The 21,770-nt window shown below is 38.0% G+C and overlaps 1 protein-coding gene across 8 annotated transcripts in view; it reads left to right on the top strand.

Annotated features, from left to right (window-relative positions):
* Positions 1–21,770, top strand: part of CTNNA2 (catenin alpha 2) — a 1,067,853-nt gene that overhangs the window by 345,778 nt on the left and 700,305 nt on the right. For all 8 annotated transcript variants that reach the window (XM_014792722.2, XM_087436505.1, XM_087436499.1 and 5 more), the window contains 2 exons: positions 4,502–4,621; positions 8,199–8,465. In XM_014792722.2, coding sequence (XP_014648208.2) covers positions 4,502–4,621; positions 8,199–8,465 — 387 coding nt within the window. The remainder of the gene's footprint in view (positions 1–4,501; positions 4,622–8,198; positions 8,466–21,770) is intronic.

Raw genomic sequence — 21,770 nt, 5'->3', positions numbered from 1 at the left:
CAGTGACACTGGCTAGTGTCATTTTTCTTGCACAAACTGAAAAAAACTTTGGAAATATATCATAAGCTATAATATTTGTGCTTTATAAAATATAGCACTTAAAGAATAAATGAATAAACTGAAAATAACTTTGGAAATATATCATAAGCTATATTATATGGACCTTATAAAACATGACACTTTAAGAATAAATGACACTAGTATTTAATCGTTCTTGTTTTCTGATGAAATAATTTTCTTCACTTGTTAACAAGGAAACAATATTTAATCAAGAAGGCCAGCTTATCTTTAGGAGGCAGAAAAATGAAGTATGATAATGCTGAGATACCAATGGTCAAACCAGGGTATATGACTAAACAATGTAGTTAGATGTAGAATCTTATATTCCTTCATTCATTCACTTGGCCAACTCTTATTTCCATGATAATATTTTTTATTTAGTTGTAAAACCAGATTCTAACAAGAGAGTTATGTATGACTTATTAAATAGTTTCATCAATGTCACTTAACATCCAGTCAATGGGGTATCAGTAGTAGGACCTGGAGTGAGGTCAGTCTGTCCAAACAGCAATAATGATTATAACAACAAGGATTTATAGCACTGGTATGGGCAGCAAGTGTCCACAGGGGAACCAGATCACATAGTCCAGGACAAGAGGGATCAGACTCCTCAGTTCAACACTATCCCCATCCCCATATGCCTGCCTAGCTCCTAATAGGTTCTTAATAAATATTTAATACAAAAAATGAACTCTCAGACTATATTTTTTTATATTGAAGTAAATAAGTGCAATTTCAACCAGGAAAATTAGAGACTGATTTAAAGACTCTATCACAGACAGTTTGCCACAGCTGTAGATGCATAGTTGCAGGCAGGCTTGCTTTAGGAATGGGGGAGGGGTGATTTTGAACAAACTCTGAGAAGACCAAGATTTTAAGAGTTTTAAGTGACAAGCTCTGAAAATAATATCTAAATCTACTATTTAGGGAGGAAATTTTAATATCTTTTCTGGAAGTTTCAGTCTTTTCAGCTGTACCTGTGCACAGGCTACCAATATTAAAGACAGGAATACCTGGTTGAGCAGAGCTCTTGCTGTGGTGTTTGTAAGCCCAGCCTGGCAGTGGGAGAACAGCTGTCTGCAATTCTCAAGATCAGGAGGGCATTTATAATGGAGAAGGATATGGCAGCTGCCTCTAAGGGCTCCCTTCATCAGCTTGTTGGAAACAATTGCCCACTCCAGGGCATAGGGTCTCTCAAACTGGCACCTTATCGAAGGGCCCCTACCACCCTGCTTCTTAGAGCCATCACCAGGAGCCTGCTGCCTGTACCCTCTCCGCAGCATTCCTTCCGCTCCTCCCAGGTCCCCTGTCATCTGCAGACTTGCCAAGAGTGATTCTTCTTCAAAATTATTTAGGAAAAAGTTTTCCACTTCGGAAGATACTACACAGCAGATCAGTATCTCTGTTTAAGGAGCTCCTAATTCTTGCCGGGCCCCCTGCTAAGTATTTGATATTTTACGTTTCTTATCTCCTTTAATTCTTACAACAACCTTGGGTAGTGGTAGACACCATCACCTTTATTTTATTAATGAAGACACTGAAGATCACAAAGGTTAAGTGGCTTGCCCTGGATCGCAGAGCTAACAAATGACAGAGCTGGGGTTCAAACACAGACCAATTTGACCCCATAGCCCTCCTCACACATTCTGACTTATATCCATCACTGTGGGGCCCAGGAAGGGGAAAATGTGTCCCAGGCTCTTCTTCTGCATAAGAACCGCCTTTTAAGGCGTTTGTTTGGCTTATAGGAGTCAATTTCCTTTTCTCAGACACACAGAAAGAACAAAAGATCATTGGCTCTGTTCAAAAATAAAAACTTTTATATTAATTTTAACTTCTCAAAAGTGCCTGGTCACTGCCCTTCTCCTTTTTTTTTTCTTCCTTCTCCAGGTCCCTTCAACATTCTATTGTCTCTGTCTCTCTCTCCCTCCCTTTCCCTTTCTCTCTCTTCCTCTCTCCCTCTTCCTCTCCCTCTGGTTCCCCAAACTCTCTCTCTCTCCCTCTCTCTCTGCCTCCCTCTCCCTCTCTCTCTCCCCGCCCCTCCCATCATCTATCTACTAGCATTGTATGTGCCCATAATCCAGACTTTCGTCCCATTTCCTCCGTTTCTATGGGGCCTTGGACAGATTCTGAACCATGTTTCTATATGAGGCCTTTTCACGAGGTGAGCTCTCAGATCCTCCTGGATTAAACTCTAAGTATGACTAAGTCTACATTTACACAAACAGACCCCATCATTGGTGTTTCTTTTCAAAAGAACTTCACTGAAATAGAAACATAAATTCAAACCAGCATCTGGATTCTTCAGAGAAAACCAGTGAGAAAATAAGTTGTGTCCCGCAACAAAATAAATACTCCAAATTGGTCTGATTAACACCCAGTAAGAGGCCTGTTTTATATATATATCAGAAAACAAATCCAAGATTTAGCTCTCTCTGAGATAATTATTTTGCTCTTCCCTGGAAGCAGTTTTTATGTCCTGAGAAAAGATTTATAACTCAAGTAAGCAGCAGGAACAAATTAACAGCCAAGAGCTGTCCTCTCAGTGAAGCTGTTGATAGCCATGGTGGTATGATTACAAATGTATCAGAAAGTGAAACATCACTGATGTGTTGTTTTAAAGATTTGAGGTATGAGATTCTCATTAAACTATGAAAATGCTTTAAATGGGCCATTCCATACCATAAAATGTAATTTGATTTGAGGCCCTAAAAAACATCCTAACACACAACAGTCACTTTTCAACTATAATTCTTTCTTTTCCTTGAGTATTATTAGAGCCTGGATAGGAATTGGAAAAGACTAACACTGAAGAGTTAAATCATCATTTTATATTTTTACAGTTAGAAGAAAGAAAGATGCAGAGTTTCCATAGTCAACGAGAATGGAAACTTAATTTTATGTGGAGCCTAGATTACCACCATTCTAAGTTCCCTTGCTTGCTACAACTTTTTCCTTAACAAAATGAGTTAGCCTATTTAGTAAATTGAACGATAGTATATTATCTATGGAGTAATATGTTTGATGATATCTGTTATCCCTGATTTATATATACAATTCTCTTCCTTTGCTCAGTGAAACTTGATAAGGAAGTTGAGTTAGCCCTCTTTGTGATTGTGTCAAGCTTAAACAAAGGTGTTTCTTTATAGGTCAGAACTGTGTTAATCTGTGGCTTTTTCCAGCTGTTTCAGTGGTCATTTGTACTTCCGCGTTGTCAAACAGTAACTATCTGTATATCATTCTTTGATTTGCTCCCAACTGCAAGAGCCAATCGGAATTCTGTAGTAGGCCCACGTGTTCTCCGCATTTCTCATTACCCTTTCAGAGCTCTCTTGCTTCTTCTTTTCTCTCTTTTTCTACTGCATCTCTTGGAAGCCTGTGCTAGTTGAGGCCTCTCTACTAGGCTCCCTTCATATTTAGGAACTTTTGATTTTCTCAAACACATATCTGTCTGGTGCCTTATTCACTCAGGACTGTGTTCTTGGCTGTTTCTGCTGGTAAAGTTATTTCTACAAAGATGCTACCTGACTGACAATGACTTAGTGGACTACTTCGCCATGATATCCCAATTTTAATTTTAATTGAGTCTACAGGTATTATAACCTTACAAGTGTTACCCATTGTGGAAATCTTCATACCATATTAAAGTTAAAATCATTCTGGAGGGGAGGAGACTTTAGTACCTCTCAAATCCTGAAATTGTTTATAAAGGGATTCTTAGTGAAATTCGTAATTCAAGTCCAAGGCCACTCTGGAAAAGTGCAATGAAACAGTTTGCAGGAATTTGGAAGCACAGCACTTCATTAGCGTTGCATGCTTGCTACTCTTCTGTCCACTCCCATTCCACCCAAGGGATGAAGCAATAAAACTTCAAGTTCACTTGCTTCTCAAGACTCCATACCTCCTCTTTCTATTGGGTAGCAAGGTGTCAACTCAGCCTAAAATTACAGTCCCTTTAGTCCCAGATTTAGAGATGTTGCCAAGAAGACTGGTTGCAGATTCCAGCTGTCTCAAACTTGCAGCAGCCCAGGAGTTGCTCAGTTTTTATTTGTAGAACCACTTCCTCCTCTGAAGATTTCTAGATTTTTGCTTTTAAATTCTATATTTTCTCCTTACATGTATTTTCCTTTGTGTTTCTACTTGAAATTAGAAGTCTATATTCCTTATCAAAACCATAACTATCAATAAAATACAATCAATGTAGTATTTTATATTCTACAAGAGTTCAACAATTATTATCTTTTACATGCAAAATATTCTTTAAAGTCTTAAATATTTATTCTGATCATAAATGCTTGTTGGGGTACTTTTTTCCTAGTGTTTTATTTAAATGTTAATGCATGTTAGTGTTAATTTTTTTTTTACGAGTTGTGATTTCTAACATGTTTAATAACATTTAAATGCTATCCAGTTATAAATATTTTTATTTTAATCATTTCAGGTGGAGGAGGCCCTGGAAGCTGTCAAAAATGCTACAAATGAGCAAGACCTTGCAAATCGCTTTAAAGAATTTGGGAAAGAAATGGTGAAACTTAACTATGTAGCTGCAAGAAGGCAACAGGTGGGAAAGATTTTGGAAATGGTAGGGGAGGAAATGAATGCATTTAAGGAAGCTTGTAGCTTTGTAGGCTTGAACAATGGATCAGCTACATCTGCTGGCTATCAAATTATCAAATACCCTAAGAACCTGTGATCACAAAGGCTGCTTCCTACATGGGCCAGGTCTGATACCACTGTGGGCCCCAGGGTACTCTCTGGCCCCTGCATACTTAGAGTAGGTCACAGGCCACCTGCTTCAGTGGTGGGAACCACCCTGCCAGCCCCACCACACTAACCTTTTGTCCACTGTAGGAGAAGCTCCCGAGTCAAATAAAAAATATCAAGCTGTGGTGTGGTGCTGTGGTCAGTCTCTGAGCACCTCCCTTTGCCCTTGCTTTTTATCTCCTAACCCTGTGGACATCACCATGCATATGCAAACCTAAGATGTGCAGCATGTAGAGTGAAACTTTTATGAAAGAGAGGAAGACATTTCAAAGAAATTTAGAACAAAGGCAGAAAAAAAGAGAAATGGAGGTGGGGAGGGAGAGCACAGGTGCATGTGAGGCACTTTGATGAAGGTGGCTGACCTGGGATCTTCCTGCCTCCCCTTTGTCTGGAGACAGCCCCTTCAGTGTTAGCCAGCTCTGTTTGTTTGTTAGGTACCATTAGAATTTTGTTTCCAAAGAGTGTGTTCTTATACTTTTTCCCGAGAAAAACATCTCCAAATGTGGAGGAGTCAGTTAAAATCCTTTTCACCCATCCTCTGGACTGCTCCCAGAATTCTTCAACAATTCCTACTGACTTTTTCTGTGATTCTCTATGACCAACAGGAAGGTTCCAGTCAACAAACATTTGTTGAGTGTTCATCTGTTCCAGGCTGAAGTGATGCTGATATTACAAACTTGACCAAGATCTAATCCCTTCCCCTAAAGAGCTTCCAATATCCCTTTGTGTGACAGGCACACACACACGATTTTAGTTTAGTTTAAGTATTTTGCTATCAGCACAATTCATTGTTCAAGTGAAATCTTGTATGTAATATGAATCAGAGCCAAGTTACTCTGAAGCACAGGTGTGAGACCAAAAGCCACTTACCTTGTTTAAACAACTGGAAACAACAACAACAACAACAACATTGAATCTAGATCTCAGTGAACCAATGGGGAGGCTGGGAAGAAAGGTAGGGGCTGGGACATTCAGAGTCTTGCAGAGTGTTTGCATTTTATTGAAAGTGAATGGGTAGTATTTGAATAGTCCAAAGTTCCTTATCAATGTCTCAGATTTGCATTTTAATATTCTATTTACATTGCAAAAAAGGGAGTGGAACAGAAGAGGAGAGATGGTGGTGGTCTCAATTAGTGTGGAAACAGTGGAAATGGAGAAAAGTATAGGGAGTCAAAGGCTATTTAGAGAATAGCACACTCAGGACGTGCTGATGAATTGGGTGTGTGAGGTTAGAGAGTGACAACACCCAGTTCACTTTTAAGGTTCTGGTATGAGCAAGTGAGTGGATGGTGGTGAACTTAACTGAGATGGGGAATACTGGAAAGAGGCCAGTTAGGGTTAGAAATCAATATTTCATATTTAGATACATTGATTTTGAGATGCTTATAAGATATCCATGTAGAAATGTCCAATAGAAGAAAGTGATAGGTTGGAGATCGAAACACGATGTCATCAGCATGTAGCTCGTATTAAAATCCCTGGGAATATATGAAATATTTATATGAGACCCATAAATATAATTTATTTTTATTTCATTAATATTTTGTTTAAAATTGATTGCTAGTTCAGACTCTTTCAAGAAAGTTTAGAAAAAGAAGTAGAATAGAAAGAAGGAAAAAAGCCACATTAACACCCTACTACCCACAAAAAAATGGTGCTTGATATTTTGGTATATTGCCTTTCAGTATATATCTTCGTAGTTTAATGTATTTACAATTATACTATGCATAAAAGTATGCATATTATCTGCTCTTTTATTTGTTTTGTAAATATTATCCGTGTTATTACTTTTGTGGAAATGAATTTTAATATTCACATAAATAGTCCATTAAACAAATGCTTCAGTAGTTTACTTAACCAATTCTTCATAATTCAACATTTAGATTGTTTCAAGTTTTTTTCATGTGATTAAAGAATATTTTCTCAAATATTTTTATGGAGAGACTTTCCCACCCTCCATCTCTCACTTAGATATTTAGATGATTTTTTTTTTTTTTTTTAGTATAGATACCCCCGAATGGAATATGGAATTTCTGGACCAGGTGTTCTGGAGATTAATAAGGCCCTTCATGACTGGTGGCGAAAACCTGTTAATTGCACTTCCCAGATTATTGCCCAGCATAGAGAATACACTCTTGTGTTTGTTACATGTTTATCTGTGTTCATCTTTAGGGCTAAAAATAAATAATCCCAATTTAGAAATTGTGTTACCTGGCTTAAATCTGTTAGTACTTAAGCAAAGGAGGATAGATGGTTCAGTCGTTTATGACTTATTGTCAATTTGTCTTGACAATCCTTGATATCAAATATAATGTGCTGGTCTCAGAGCTATTTTGGCCCACAAAAGAGATGTAATTCACTGTTGCCAGGTCATCCATCTATCATGTACCAAATGAGCAAATAGGAATAAAGCCTCAGTTGTTCAAATACTTTTTAATGATGCTGTGAAGCTAGAAAAATATTCTCTCAGAGATTCTCAGCTGGCAGTCCTACATGGCTCTTAGAGGGCAGCACTGCCTTTAACATTTCTGAAAATGATATGAACATTTTCTTAACACTGCTCTTTACAGCTGAAAATACAGATACTCACCAGTGGTATTATTTTTGACATCCAAAACTAGGAAAGCAAGTAATCTTTGACCTGTTATGTTTTATTTCCTAAACTCAGTGATTGAGCTGCCATTAAAAGCAGTTTTTAAAAAAATGAACCCTATTCTGAAAGTGATAATGAGGTGGCAGTAATGCACTGAGCAAAAATCAGAAGAGTTTGATTTCCCGTGTTTGTAATTGTAATTGAAAATGGAGGTAAGCAGAGTATCAGAAGACTGAAGTTTGGGTTTTCCATCTGCTGATAACTAACGCTGATCCATGCCTGCCATGTACCTTATTGATGGCTCAGTTTTTGTATTCTTTCGGCAATATTTATTGAATGCCTTTTATGGACCAGACACCATGCTAATGACCAAAGAGCTACTGAACAAGATTGGCAGTGCTCCCTGCTCTCACTGGACATACCGTATAAGAGGGAAAGGTGTACTTAAATAAGTAAATACAATATAGTATGATAACGGTTAGTGATAGGAGAGAATAGGGTCTGTGGGAGCAGAGAGAAGGGGACATAGCTTAGAGAGTTGGATGGAAAGTGGGTTCTCACAGGACAGGTCGTGCCAGGTGAAAGGACAGAGTAAAGGAGGGATGCTCAGATATTTCACAAAGAACAGTATATGCAAAGTCCTGGGGCTAGAGAGAGCACCAGGGAGAATAGATGGTTTCTAAAGTTCAGTGTGGTTCTAACAGTCTGTGACTCTAAGTTCTGTTATAGATGCTTCCATGGCAAACATGGATGTGACAGTTTTCGTGTTTCACACACGCAGGAGCTGAAGGACCCTCACTGTCGGGATGAGATGGCAGCTGCCCGAGGGGCTCTGAAGAAGAACGCCACAATGCTGTACACAGCCTCCCAAGCGTTTCTCCGCCACCCGGATGTTGCCGCCACAAGAGCCAACCGAGATTATGTGTTCAAACAAGTCCAGGAGGCCATTGCTGGCATCTCCAATGCTGCTCAAGCTACCTCGCCCACTGATGAAGCCAAAGGCCACACAGGCATCGGCGAGCTGGCTGCGGCTCTGAATGAGTTTGATGTAAGCATCCAGGTGATGTACACAGAGGGGTGTACGCTTTCCTTGAAAAAAATGTATTGGGGATGGAGGGCCACCAAGATAGTATACAATGATTTACGCTCCTTGGAGGCTTTTGATAGTAAGATAAACTGCATAATGTGCTTCTGTTATTAGGAATCCAACATATTGGCAGAACCTAGTTTACTTATCTTTAAAGGAACTAACAATTATGTTTAAGAGGGCCTGATCCTATAAGTAGAAGCCTGTACACCATTAACTTCCTACCCCATGGGCTATTTTAGGGACAGTTCATCATTTGGATGATCATCTTTATTATTAAAGGGACAAATGTCATGGGCAGCTTAGGTGTGGATTGGGTCTATGTTGTGCCTGGGTGAAGAAGTGCCCTCAATGTCTTCATTTTAAATCAGTGGCAAACAAATTCTGTTTACTCTCTGATTCCACATGAGATCTGGGTCTTCCTTTCATTGGTCCCTCTGGGTAGTGCCTCTGCTAGTCCCATGAATGACCCACATTCTGCACCCACTGTTTCTTGGCTGTGTCCCAATGAAGGAAGCAGGAGGAGGATGGCTCACTGCACTTGGGCATATTCAAGGCATCAGAGTGAGTGAGAGGGACACATGTCATTAGCACCCCAGGATGACAACCCCCCCCCCCCCGGGTCAGGACATGGGCCCACCTGTGAGAGGCTGGAATTCAGTTGAGTTCATCCTAGGTTCAACGAGAGCCTACATGTGTTGTGAGAGCTACAAAGATTTGTAAATAATCAATATCTAGTTTCATGGGTTACATTTTCCCATAGGGGAAATGAGGGAAGTAGAATGTACTAAACACGTTTCAAGTGATAAAACACAGTGTTACAGGAATTCATAGGAGAAAATCGGTTACTTATGAGCTGTGGAGAAAGATGATGAGCTTGCTTTTGGATATGTTGACATGAATTTTTGGCAGGAGATGATGGCTGGCTGCTAGAAAAGAGGATCAGGAGCAAATGATTGTTAAAGGCATGGAGATGGATGATATAATGGAGGAATAATTATAATAGCACTTCCTACTCCAATAACTCTTTGCAGTTTCCACAGGGGTCTCTCCTCTTTCCCTTACTTTTTTCAGTTAATCAAGAAATATATATATTGAACTTAGACCATATACTATTTCTTAAGATTTTTTGTAAGGAAAGAGAGCCTATTCACAAACTAAACGATAAAAATAATTTGTTGGCTTTATTTTATTATTTAACTTAATTTCCTTTTATATGTTAGAAATAATCCTGATTTAGATGTGGAGGACCTAAAAAAGAAAATTAATTGCTTTACTGAGGGACAAGTTTTACTTTTTTGTAAATAATGTCATGATCCCACGTAGGAAAACTATTAACCCTATCAATTTTTATAATATTCAGACAATCCCAATAAAAATTCTAGGAGAGTTCTTTTGGAACTTGTCAGAGTGATGGTAAAGTTTTTTTTTCTGGAATAAGAATGGATGAGGAAACAAAATTGAGCAGGTCATCATTCAGATATTAAAACATTATAATGCTGCATTAATTTTTAAAGTGTGCATTAGAACAAAAAATACCTCATCCGTTAAACAGAATAGAAAATCACAATCCTAACTACAAAATTATTTTATGAAATGCTGCTTTTCAAAATAAGTTGAGTGGGTGGATTATTTAGTCAGATTTTGACACAATTGCATTTTTATAAGCATAATTTATTTTATAATCAAAAAGTAAACAATAAAACCTAAGTGAAGAGATGGTAAGGGAATAGAAGTGTAGCGTACAGAGAACTCTCTTGAAGGATAGTACAGACTCTTCAACTTCTGCCACCTTCTGCCCAAGAGTGTGAGGACCCTGGCTTCCCCTTCTCTTAGGTTCCAGACCATCTTCATTAAAAGGAGCTTTTACCTGAAATGAATTTAACAATTGAGGCATCCTTGGAGTATTACAGATGGCTTTGGATTTACAAAATAAAACTTAAGGCCATGTGGGGAGAATCTATTAGGAAAGCATTTTGCCGTATGTTAAACTGTTAACTGTTTTCTTTTACTATAGTGATATCTTCTCGTGCTGGACACAAAAGGCTTAGGAGGTTAACACATGAATATAACTATCAAAGTCATTTTTTATAAAACATAGTATATTAAGTAATATACTAATTATATTAACTTTATATATTATATATTAACTAAGTAATTTTTATGACTTATCATATTAACTAAGTATATTATATGTTAACTAAGTAATTAAATATTTTATTAGCTAAGTATTTTAACCAAGTAATATTTTATTACTAATTGTATACTGGTTCTCGAGCTATGTAAATTGCGTAACGCATTATCTAATGTTTAAAATTTTATTTCTCAGAGGTTGACAAAAATCAACATGTGGAGCTATCTAAATTGGCAATTCATGGATAATAATTCCATTTGGTTTGGTTCCCTAAAAATTATTATGTAGTGAATGCAATTAATTTCAATATTTTCTCAAAAGTAGTAATGCTAGTAAAATATTATTGAATAGTACAACATATAAGGTAATTAACCAGTTGTAAATTTTCCATCATTTCTGACACCAGCAAACCTAGACAGTTCTTAATGATATTTGAAATTCTCTCACTGAAAAATAATGTTCCATTTCTCTTCACTTTGTAACAGAATTATACGTTTCTGTTCTACAGTTGCATAATGAATACTTTGGTATTTTTTTATTTCCCAAGCAAATTGATTTGAAATTCATTTAGAATTCACAGGTACCTGTCTTGAATGCTAAATGCTATTCTCAGATATTAAAGAAATTGATATTACATTGGGTGGGAAACTCACTCAAACTTCCTGTGATTTGCTTTTCTGGCAATATCCTTCCTGATGCTTGGTTTAATGGCTTGCCAATGTAATGGAGATTTAAAGTATCTTTGAGATCCCAAAATGAAAGGAACCATAGAAATACAAAATATATTTTCATGATCAGCATAGCTGGCATGCCCTGATGTTGAATTTGAAGCACACTTCGTATTAAACGTCATCAGTGTGTCACACCCAGTTCTGTGGGAGGTAGGATACAGAAGTGGCTTAGAGTTTGACAGTTAATTAAGAACAAAGTAAAAATTAGTATTTTTACATTCATTTTTCTAAAATTATAGGATTGATTTCTATCTGGGTAGTTATAATTGTGGCTCAATCTCTGTGACCTGTTTTCTGGCACTATTATTCTGCCTACATCAAGAGTTGATGTAGTGATTTATGAAGCAAAGGAATGAAGAAAAAACCCCAGTATTTTAACAACTTGAAACCATCAAGAGAGTCTCTAATGATACAACAGCAAAAAGTAAAATGATTGCTAATCAAGGGAAAAATCAGCCTCTGTTTAAAATGTGGTAGCTTGAGGTGGTTAATTTTATCTAGTGAAACTATCTACTAAGGAAGACTGAAAAAAATTTTAAAAAATGTAATGAGTGCTCGCAAGTAAATCATATTATCATGTCAGTTATGACTGCCAGAAAACTTTTAAGAGTGGGAGAGAGGAAAATTAAAAGTTATTCCTATCGAATTTCTTTATTTTATTAAAGAGAAGAGTATATTATATCTTGCTTTTTGAAGCTTCTTTTGTAGATGAAGATACTTTGGAAAAATTGAAATTAACACCATTCTTTTTTTTTTGAGGAAGATCAGCCCTGAGCTAACGTCCATGCTAATCCTCCTCTTTTTGCTGAGGAAGACTGGCTCTGAGCTAACATCTATTGCCAATCCTTCTCCATTTTTTTCCCCCAAGCCCCAGTAGATAGTTGTATGTCATAGTTGCACATCCTTTTAGTTGCTGTATGTGGGACGCAGCCTCAGCATGGCCGGACAAGCGGTGCGTCGGTGCGCGCCAGGGATCCAAACCCGGGCCGCCAGTAACAGAGCACGCACACTTAACTGCTAAGCCACAGGGCCGGCCCCAAATTAACACCATTCTTGACACTATTTTTATCACTGATAGCTATTTCCCTTTAAAAATTGTTTTCTTTTAAATCAGACAGTAAACATTATCTCAAATTCCTCTCACTTTAAGCTTTCTACTTGTGACTTCGCTTCCTTCTTTTCCCACTTGCCCTGGGAATTTGCTTGATTAGTAATTCTCTTTTTCTTGTATATTCAGGTTCTTCTTCTCCACTTGTTCCATCCCCTCAGCCTACAGAAAAATGTAGTTCTATTCTACAACCTAACGATAAAATAAAATAAAGCCTTAGGCTACCATATTTACCATGTTCTCATATTTCCCTCTTCTTTTCCTTACAGAGCTCTTTGAGAAGTAGAGTCTAGTCCCTGCTTCCATGTTTTGGCTGCTGACGTGCTCTTACTTCTTTCAGCCTCCTCATCCAGCCTCTACTCCTGCCCCTCGTCTGTGATACTGTGTCTGAGAGTCCCTAGCGTCTCCTCACTCAGGAAATCTGTGTGCTTGTATGATCTACTTCCCAACTGCTTCAACTTTGGAAGGAGGGGGCATTTAATAGTATTAACCGTGCTTTCCTTTTGTATAACTTCTAACTTGCAGGATTTAAATATCTGTACTTGAGAAGTAGCACAATCTAATCTCAACCACATTGAGCTGAAATGTCACTGTGGCATACCGACTCCACATAAATTTCCCTTCCTATTTCTACCTAATTTTGAATATCCCCTCCCTCTCCTTAGGTTTTCTTCCTTTTTTCTCCCTCTTTTCTTTAAATATGTTTTCTTTTCTTGATCTAATTGTAATTCTCTTACTGATCTGGTCTTCAGTGGATGAAAACGTTGGAACGTGAGCATAGGATGATAGTACGTCCACATCACAGGCCAATGGGCATAGCGAGACTCTGTATCTGACAAGGTTAGGGGACTCGGGCTAACTGCAATGATGACAGAATTGTTCCCTGGGGAGCATCTCCAGGCTCCAGCGGTCACTGTCCCAAGGTTATTCCAACTCTGTGCTCTTCTCAGGCATACACAGATGTTCTAGGAGCTCTAATCCAAAGAATGAGGCTTAGCAGCATGAGTTCAGGTGGCAGCAGTCATTTCACAGCAGGACCCCAGCCTATTTCTGAGACATAGAGAAGAGGCTTCTGGACACCTGAGAGTAGTAAACAACCTTGGACTAGGGTTTGGGATCCAGAGTTGGAATAAAGCTCCAGTGGAGAGCTGGAATGCTATATGGGTAACTTAGGTCAGAGGCCCAAATACATGACTTTAGAGATCTACGCAGCAGGAGTCTGAAGAAGTCGAGTTTTCCTGTTGACCCCCTACTCCAAATATCGCTCCTATGCTTTATGAATAGTGAGATAATTTTTTCTACTAGGCCCAGATAGATGCTCCTGTGGAAGCTCTGGTCCCTGAAGGAGCCACGAACCAGAGTTTCGGCTGGCTCAGGGATTCTGAGAGGGTTTTATTGACAGGTACTCTACAACATCAGGCAAGAAGGAGTGCCTCCTTGGAAAAGTAAATTTTCACAGATCATCTTGTTTAGTCCCTTCCCAGTTCTTATGCTGCCTTTTGCTGTAGAAACTAACGTAGTTATTTATCAGAGAGTCTTACCCCAGGCCTCATCTCCTTTGTTGACATTCCTTAAAGTCATTCTGACTGCAGACATCTGGGAACCCCCATATTAGGTTATAAAGATGGACTGTAAGTTTCTTATATATTACATTAGAATGAGAATGGAGAGAGGAGAGGAGAGGCCCCTATCAAAATACTGTAAACACACTGATGGGGGCAATGCAAGATATAGCTAGGATTCTAAAGCAATAGCGAGGTGGAAGCCACATGCATAAAAGTGAAAACCAGTAAGCAGAACCATTTACCTTTTGGAAAGCAGTCTCAGATTCCTAATTCAGGTACTAAAAAGATAGAGCAGGTAAACTTAGCAATTTTCTGCCTGAGTTCATGCCGACATGTTTGAAGGCTTAATGTCTGTCCAGTTATGTCTGTTTTTCTTTAATACTTTTATTAGTACTCCTTAATAATGATCTCCTCTATATTCCTATGAAGTGGTTCCTATTTAAAGGCCTTTGGAAGTAGCCCAGGACATTGAGAAGAGCTCAGGACTTGGATTCAGGCATCTGGACCCTACTCCCTGCTCTGCAGATAACTATGTGTGACCTTCCGTTCCTGAGATAACATCTCTAGGCCTTGGAATAACCACAGGATGGAAAAGATCATTCACTGAGAGCTTACAATGTGCCAGATGAGATTTAAGAATGCAGTGCAAGGTGTAAAGGAGAAATAGTAAACACCTTGCATAGTAATAGTAAATGCAATAGTAAACACTTGCAAAGCTGTGGCATGCACTTACATATGCACCTAACCTACTGTGTGTGTGTAGGTGGGTGAGATTAGGGAGGGTGAAATCACAGAAGAATTCTTGGAGGAGGTGGTGCCTGAGTAGGAATAAACATGATGAAGTGTGAATGAGGCATAAAGAGCTACACTGCATGTAGAAGCCTGGTGGGTAGAGAGCTCATAACTTCTTCTGTTCTGGAGCCTGTGGGCTGAGGAGAAATCAGGCTAAGTGCATGAATTGGAGGCAGATCCTGTAGCCTTGTAGGCCTTGCAAGGGGCTGGGCTTCAACCTAAAGGCATTAGTAAGTTGCTGGTAAGCAGGGGAATGCATGATCAGATTTCTGTTTTTAAAGATCCCTCTGGCTGCAGGGTGGAAAATGGATTTGAAAGGACGAAGCAGCAGGGCAGCGAGAGGGATTAGGGGGAAAGATTTTGACTGTCTCAAGTACATTTTTTCTGGCTCTTAATTCACTTACATACCCACCAGTATGATTATTAAATGCCTAGTAATTTATGCAGATACATATTTGGAACATTCTTAATCCAAATTCTGCAACATCTAGGATTTTTATAATTTAGCTTTAGCTATTTATATTTAATTGATCTCCTATTAGTATGTGTTTAGTATACTCATTTTACTTAACTTCTTAAAAACAATAACAACAAACTTTTAGATGCACTTTTTTAAAAACTGGAGACAGGTTTTCCCATCTGGTAGGATGTAATGTCAACAACTGTGGGTTAGTGGGGCCCAGAGATTCTCTGCTCTTCACCATATCTTCTCCCAGTGGGCTGTCATCTGAATTTTCCTGCTCTTTTACCCTCTGGCAAATTCAACTCATCAAAATTACCTTTTAATTCTTTTTAGCTAGAAACAAGCACTGGTGTTATAGCATTCTTTATCATACACTGACATCTGGTGGCGAAATGGAACATTAAGAAACACTCCAGTGGGCTCGTGTATACCTGTAAACATAGCACAACTTAAGTACATACTATGGGCCCAAACCTAGGGGATGAAAATATGGACAGGGTGTAGTCTGCCTTCAGAGAACTTTTAATCTGCTTATGGCACCCTTTTGTACATTAATGTTATTCAGTGGAGGTTGCATTAATCCTTTTTTGGAACAAAGTTTATAACCCTGGGAAGGTGGTGAATTTGGATGCAGATGAGTTTATAGGAAGGGAAGAGCAAGGCAGGCTGGAGAGTTGAGGGACCAGGTCAGCCAGCATCTAGGACAATAATTCTTCTCTGCTTCCTGAGCTATACCACGTCCCTTCCAGGACCCATTTATCCAATATCATCATTTATTGTCCAGAAATCTTATTCTGGGATATTGACATCTCTCATAGCTTCTTGGCTTCAAACAGCTTTAGCTTTTTAAGGTGCTATAAACCTAGGTGTATTTTCTGATAGTATCATTTGCTTTTCTATCATGTTCTTTTTTTATAATTGCTCCAAGGAAATATCTGAATACAATTTTATCTTCTCTTCTACATTTCAATCAGTAAATATGGAGCTACAAAAATCATTCAGCAAATAACAGAATGAGATTTGAAATATTATTTTTGAACATTGCAATTCAAACCCTTGTTTGCCTCCCTATCATCTTTAATCAAAATTATTATGTTTCTGATCTTGTTTTATTTATTTTGCAACGGAAAATGTAAGAATCTATATTTTTCCCAATGAGAATAATTTTCTCTTCTTAGAATATTGACAGATTCTGTGGATATGACTTCACCTTTATTTCAAATAGTACTAAATATAACATTGAATACTGATGTCAATGATTATCATATTCTAAATTGTCTAAACGTGTGATAGCAAATATCATTTTGATTATCATTTGTTTATTAGTCATACTTTAAAATTTGGGAACCAAGCTAGTTCTTTCATCTAGTGAGCTATTTACTGGTGAAAACTGTGATTTATTTAAAATGTTTACCTCCTTAGTGTTATTTTCTTTCATGATTTCTTATGTTAGAAATGCTCGTCTTAGCTCCAGGATTATACCTTCCCCTTCTTGTCTGCTTCCTATGGTATTGTACTAGGGATGTACTTGGTACTCATTTATAAGATTGTTTGATTCCATGATGAAATAAATACACACACATATGAATACACACGCACACACACACACATGCACACAAGCAATTCCTGCCCTACTTCTAAAAACACTCATTTGGATTTCTCATCAACCAAACTCGTTAACATACTTCCCAAAATTCTTCCCCAGCAGCAGATTCTGGAAACTTTACTATAACCTATTGAGTTCCATCGTTTATTCCCCAAATGTTCTCTGGTACCCTGTTTTGTTCTGATTATGTACGTTCATTGAGCTAAGACTATAGGGAAAGGTTACCCACAGATGCATTTGTGGCAGTTGGCAGGCAGTTGGCATAACTGAGGGCTTAACTGAGTCCCATGCTGGTCCTCCTGGTTACACGGGTCATGCTAGTGGCCAGTGGGACAGCACAGTGTAGGGCAAGAAAAACAAGCTTGTGTTTGAATCCAACCACACAACTCTTCCCTCTTTACCTCTGTTTCTTCGTCTGTAAAATGGGGTAAGAATGTTGACTCCTCAAGGTTGTGATCATGATTTAAGGGATGAACATTCATAGGTGCCTAATCCTTGGTAGTCACTCATACGTGCTGGTTATCGTTTTCTCCCACCTCTCTTAACAGAAGTGTCAGCCAGACATCTCTCATCCAAGTCAGTGTTGAAGCTATTCCCTAGGAAAGCCTTAGAACAGTACCTGATTGAAAACTTGTTAATGTCACTGACAGCAGCTACAGAGACAATAATGCCATTTGCTCTACCTTGGCCATATCCACACCCTAATGCACAACATCTTCCAAAGAAGTTCTGGCCAAAGCATAAGCAATCTTGAGAGGTCAGCATTTCCATGTCACAGTGGAAAATTCCAAGGAGAGATTAAATTACCACTTGGCCTAAGGATGATTCTTAAAGTGAAAACTCATAAGTCCAGTGCTAACACTAATGGTTTAAGTGTCTCCCTTGTGTTTATTTGGGAATTCTCATTGCTTTACCAGCTTCTGATGCAGTAAAAGCCACCTTTAGGTTTCTTCAGGTTTGGTGGTCTCTGAATTTCCTCCTAGAACACCTGGAAGGAAGAGGAGTGACTGACAGAAGGAGGTAGGGATAAAGGATGATGGAATACTTTGGTGTTCCTGCTCAATCCAGGAACCACAATGTAAAGGAATTTATCATTATTTTTTTTAACAACATGTTCTACCCAAGTGATATATTTTCAGCACAGTTAATTAGCAAGACATGACACTTGAGTCTAATACAAAAAAATAAGGAACAATAAAACAATGTGAAAGACATTGTTAAATCCTACATTTGATTGATGCTCAGCTTTTCTCTCATTAATATTCTCTTGAAAACTTCAAGGATTAAACTGCTCAGTTGTGATGAGGAGCAGGACTTCCCCATGTTCTAGATTGAGGACGGATCCATATTTCCTAGACTAGAACTTACACTTACAAGTCAAAGGGAATTTCTAGTACCTGGATGATTTAGAAAATCAAAGATTACCAGCACTACAAGTCCCCTGTGACTGTCTAGTCCATATAACCCAATTTATAAATGCAAAAAATGATTTCCAAAGAGACCAAACATTTTGCTCAAAGTCACACAAAAAATTATTCTCATAGCCAAGATAAGAATACAAGTCTTAAAATTTGAAAGAATTGTGTAGGAGGTGTTATCCTCTCAGTCTCTGTCAACTCCCTGAAGATACCCCAAATAAACGTGCAGTCTAAGGAAAAGCATATGCCTGCTGTGCAAACGCAGCTTCAAGACAGGTCCTGTCTTACTTCCTACTAGTTTCCCGCCCTGAAACTGTCCTATGAGGAAATTCCAGAGCTGGTACTGCTTGTTTCCTGGGTCTGCTCTAGGCGATCTTCTGAAAGGACCGGAAAAATATATGTGCACCTGTCTGTTTGAAAATGTCTTACTGTCATCTTCTATAACGTTAATCACGCTTCTTAAGCTTATTCTGATCACTGAGGGCTACACTGGTGATCATCTTAGTGTTATTTTCTTTTCCTTTCTTCTCTCAGTTTTGGCATTTGTTTAAAAAATTTAAAAATAAGCTTTCATAATCACATATTATATATAATACATGTACATAATTTTTCTATATAAAAAAGCTTAGATCTTTCCTTCTAGTAATTGTTTTTCTTTTGTTCTCCTAAACACATTTTACAGCTTCATTTCTTCCAGGAGATGCTTATGCCTATTACTTGGGGGTCCAAATGAATTCATAGGTTTCAATTGGTTTGAACTGGTTGAAGAGGTTTGAACTGACTGCAGCGAGCCCTAAGATAGTTTCCTAGACTAGCAAAACTCACCAGATTTGCACAGAAGTAAAGAATCTTCTTGACCTGAAAACAAGTATTACTGTGAAGAATATTTGCACTAATTGGTTTGAATGGATGATCCAAAGATTTTTAAATCCTACATTTTTACAAACTAGTCTTGCATTTGGCACAGTATTTAAGCACAGAACCATCGCCAACCAGAAAAAAAGTTTGCCACAGAACAATTCTTTTTTGCAAAGTCCTGTCGTGGATTTGAAGAAAGGTGACATTTGTGGAGATCTGAAGAAGGAGAAGATCTCTTAGGGTGGAAAAGATATTATACTTGATCTGTCACCAATGGTCTGAGTGTGGTAGCCCTTTGGCCTGTGGACGCGTGCTGTTTTATTTCCAGATTCTCTCAAGCCTACATACCAGAATCACTTTTAAATATGGAGCAGCAAAATACACCTAAAGTGACACAAGGTAAAGGCAGACTTAATAGTAATATTCTAGCACCTAAGAAATTACTTGTCCTGCAGGAAGTAAATATGAAAAAAACAAATTTGTAGTGAAAATACCCAACAAAACTTAACATAACTGAATATATATCTATATCTACATGTATCAGATATTTATATTTTTTCTTTGGGATCTGGTAACTATGCATATTTTTCCCCCATACTTCTCATTTCCCAAACTTTCTTTCACTAATATTTTTAAAAATATTTTACTTGAAAAAATTTAAAACTGTTTACAGATATGTTGCAAATATAAAAATAATTAAAGAACACCAACATGTTCTGTACCTAGATTCACCAATTGTTAATATTTTACCCCATTTGCTGTGTCATTTGTTTTCTTTCTCTCAGGCACACAAACTCCTTAACTATTTTTAAATGGGTAAAATCAACTTTATTTTACATATACACATATATACATCACGAACAACTGAGACTCTTTCTCTAATTATTTCCATTAAGAATTAAAGATTTAGGGGCCGGCCCAGTGGTGCAGCAGTTAAGTTCCTGCACTCTGCTTCCAAGGCCTGAGCTTCGCCAGTTCGGATCCTGGGCACAGACCTACTCACTGCTCATCAAGCCGTGCTGAGGCGGCGTCCCACGTAGAGCAACTAGAAGGATGTACAACTAGGATATCCAACTATGTACTGGGGCTTTAGGGAGGAAAAAAAAAGAATTACAGGTTTATAAAAGGGTTGACACCAGAGCACCTATGAATTTGCTGGTTTTGCGTTGTTCAAAGAATTATTAATTTAATGGAGGGCTGTAGGTACAACAAAATCTCCCCAAATGTTGACTTGATGTAGTGATGACCATGAAACATTGTGTCCTTGCAACTAGAAGGTTAAATAGAGTAACCACTTACCTAAGTTCCACTAATCCATGCCCACATATTCTCAATTTTAGTGTTAAAAACACACACACAAAATAGAGTTGTTTGTTCCTTTTGGATCATGGTATAATATTGAATATTTTCTTTTAAGTATTTTATAAGCTTTGATTTAAGAAACATTATTTAAAATGTCAAAATTAGATCAGCGTAAACAAAGAGAACTCATGACATTTTAATGATAGGGCACTATGTATTTGTCATTGGTGAAGAGAGAGAGACAGAGACCTGCATAATCCATTCATTTCTGAAACTAATTTATTACTAAGATTTTTTTTCCTCATAGCTCCATACAACTTCTAAGCAGGTAAAGATATTTGAGGCCATCCAGTTCATTTACCATAAGATCAAAAGTCCCCATCCCAGCATCCTAACAGGTGGACCTCCTGCCTCTGCAGGACATTATTGGGAAGAAATCATTGGGGAAATTTCTTGTTTTATTTTTGGAAAGTCTAAGTGTTAAAAACAAAACAAAACAAAAAAAAGAGTTCCTTCTCACACCAAAATTTCCAAAGTAAATGTCTAGAGCACCTTACCTGTCCTCGATTGTTAGAGTTTACCATGTTTTGTTATGGTCATAAATACAAGTCTTGTTTTCATGATATGGCTGGGAAATGCTTGATGAGAAAATTACATTGCAGTCTCCCCCCTTTGATCAGTTTTCACATATGATTGGTAGTTAATAAATATTTTGGAATACTTGATTCTGCCAGATTTTCGTGTCTCATCTTGACAGTGGCCTATAACGTGGTTTCCCTTCCACCCTTCTACCCTTCTTCAGCATGCTTTCTCACATTGCCACTAAAGTCGCTTTTCCAAAAACCAGAAGTGTCCTCTCTTCTCTGCTTATACAAGAAAGTTTAAACTTCCTTCCAGTGTCCCCACTCAGTACAAGTAGATCAGCTGTTGTTTACAGGCCTGGATGCAGAGGAGGCCCTTGGTCCATGTGGAGGGCTGTCCAGTGGGACTGTCCTGGTTACCTCTTAGCTTTCCTGCTGCTTGAGCAGATCTGCAAGCTTTCATTTCCCCGGAGGTAATGTGGGTCTAACGTGGCCACATAGATTTGGTGAATTAATGAAATTGTATACAAAAACACTTTGTAGAGTGACTAATGTAAACGCTAATTAAATGTTAGCCATGGTGCTGGTGAGAAATGGATGCTTTTTAATTATTGTCTTTTTCCACTAAAAAAAATCTTTTTCACTTTGATTTCTTTCTTTTTGGAAAATGATCTAAATTTTCCTCTTTGGTTAAACGTTAAAGGTATT

The sequence above is a fragment of the Ceratotherium simum genome, chromosome 11 (assembly GCF_057802395.1).
Source record: "Ceratotherium simum simum isolate JZ-2026a chromosome 11, ASM5780239v1, whole genome shotgun sequence".
In the NCBI taxonomy this organism is placed as follows: domain Eukaryota; kingdom Metazoa; phylum Chordata; class Mammalia; order Perissodactyla; family Rhinocerotidae; genus Ceratotherium; species Ceratotherium simum.
The sequence above is the reverse complement of the archived record's forward strand: the minus strand, read 5'-3'. Positions and strand labels throughout refer to the sequence as shown.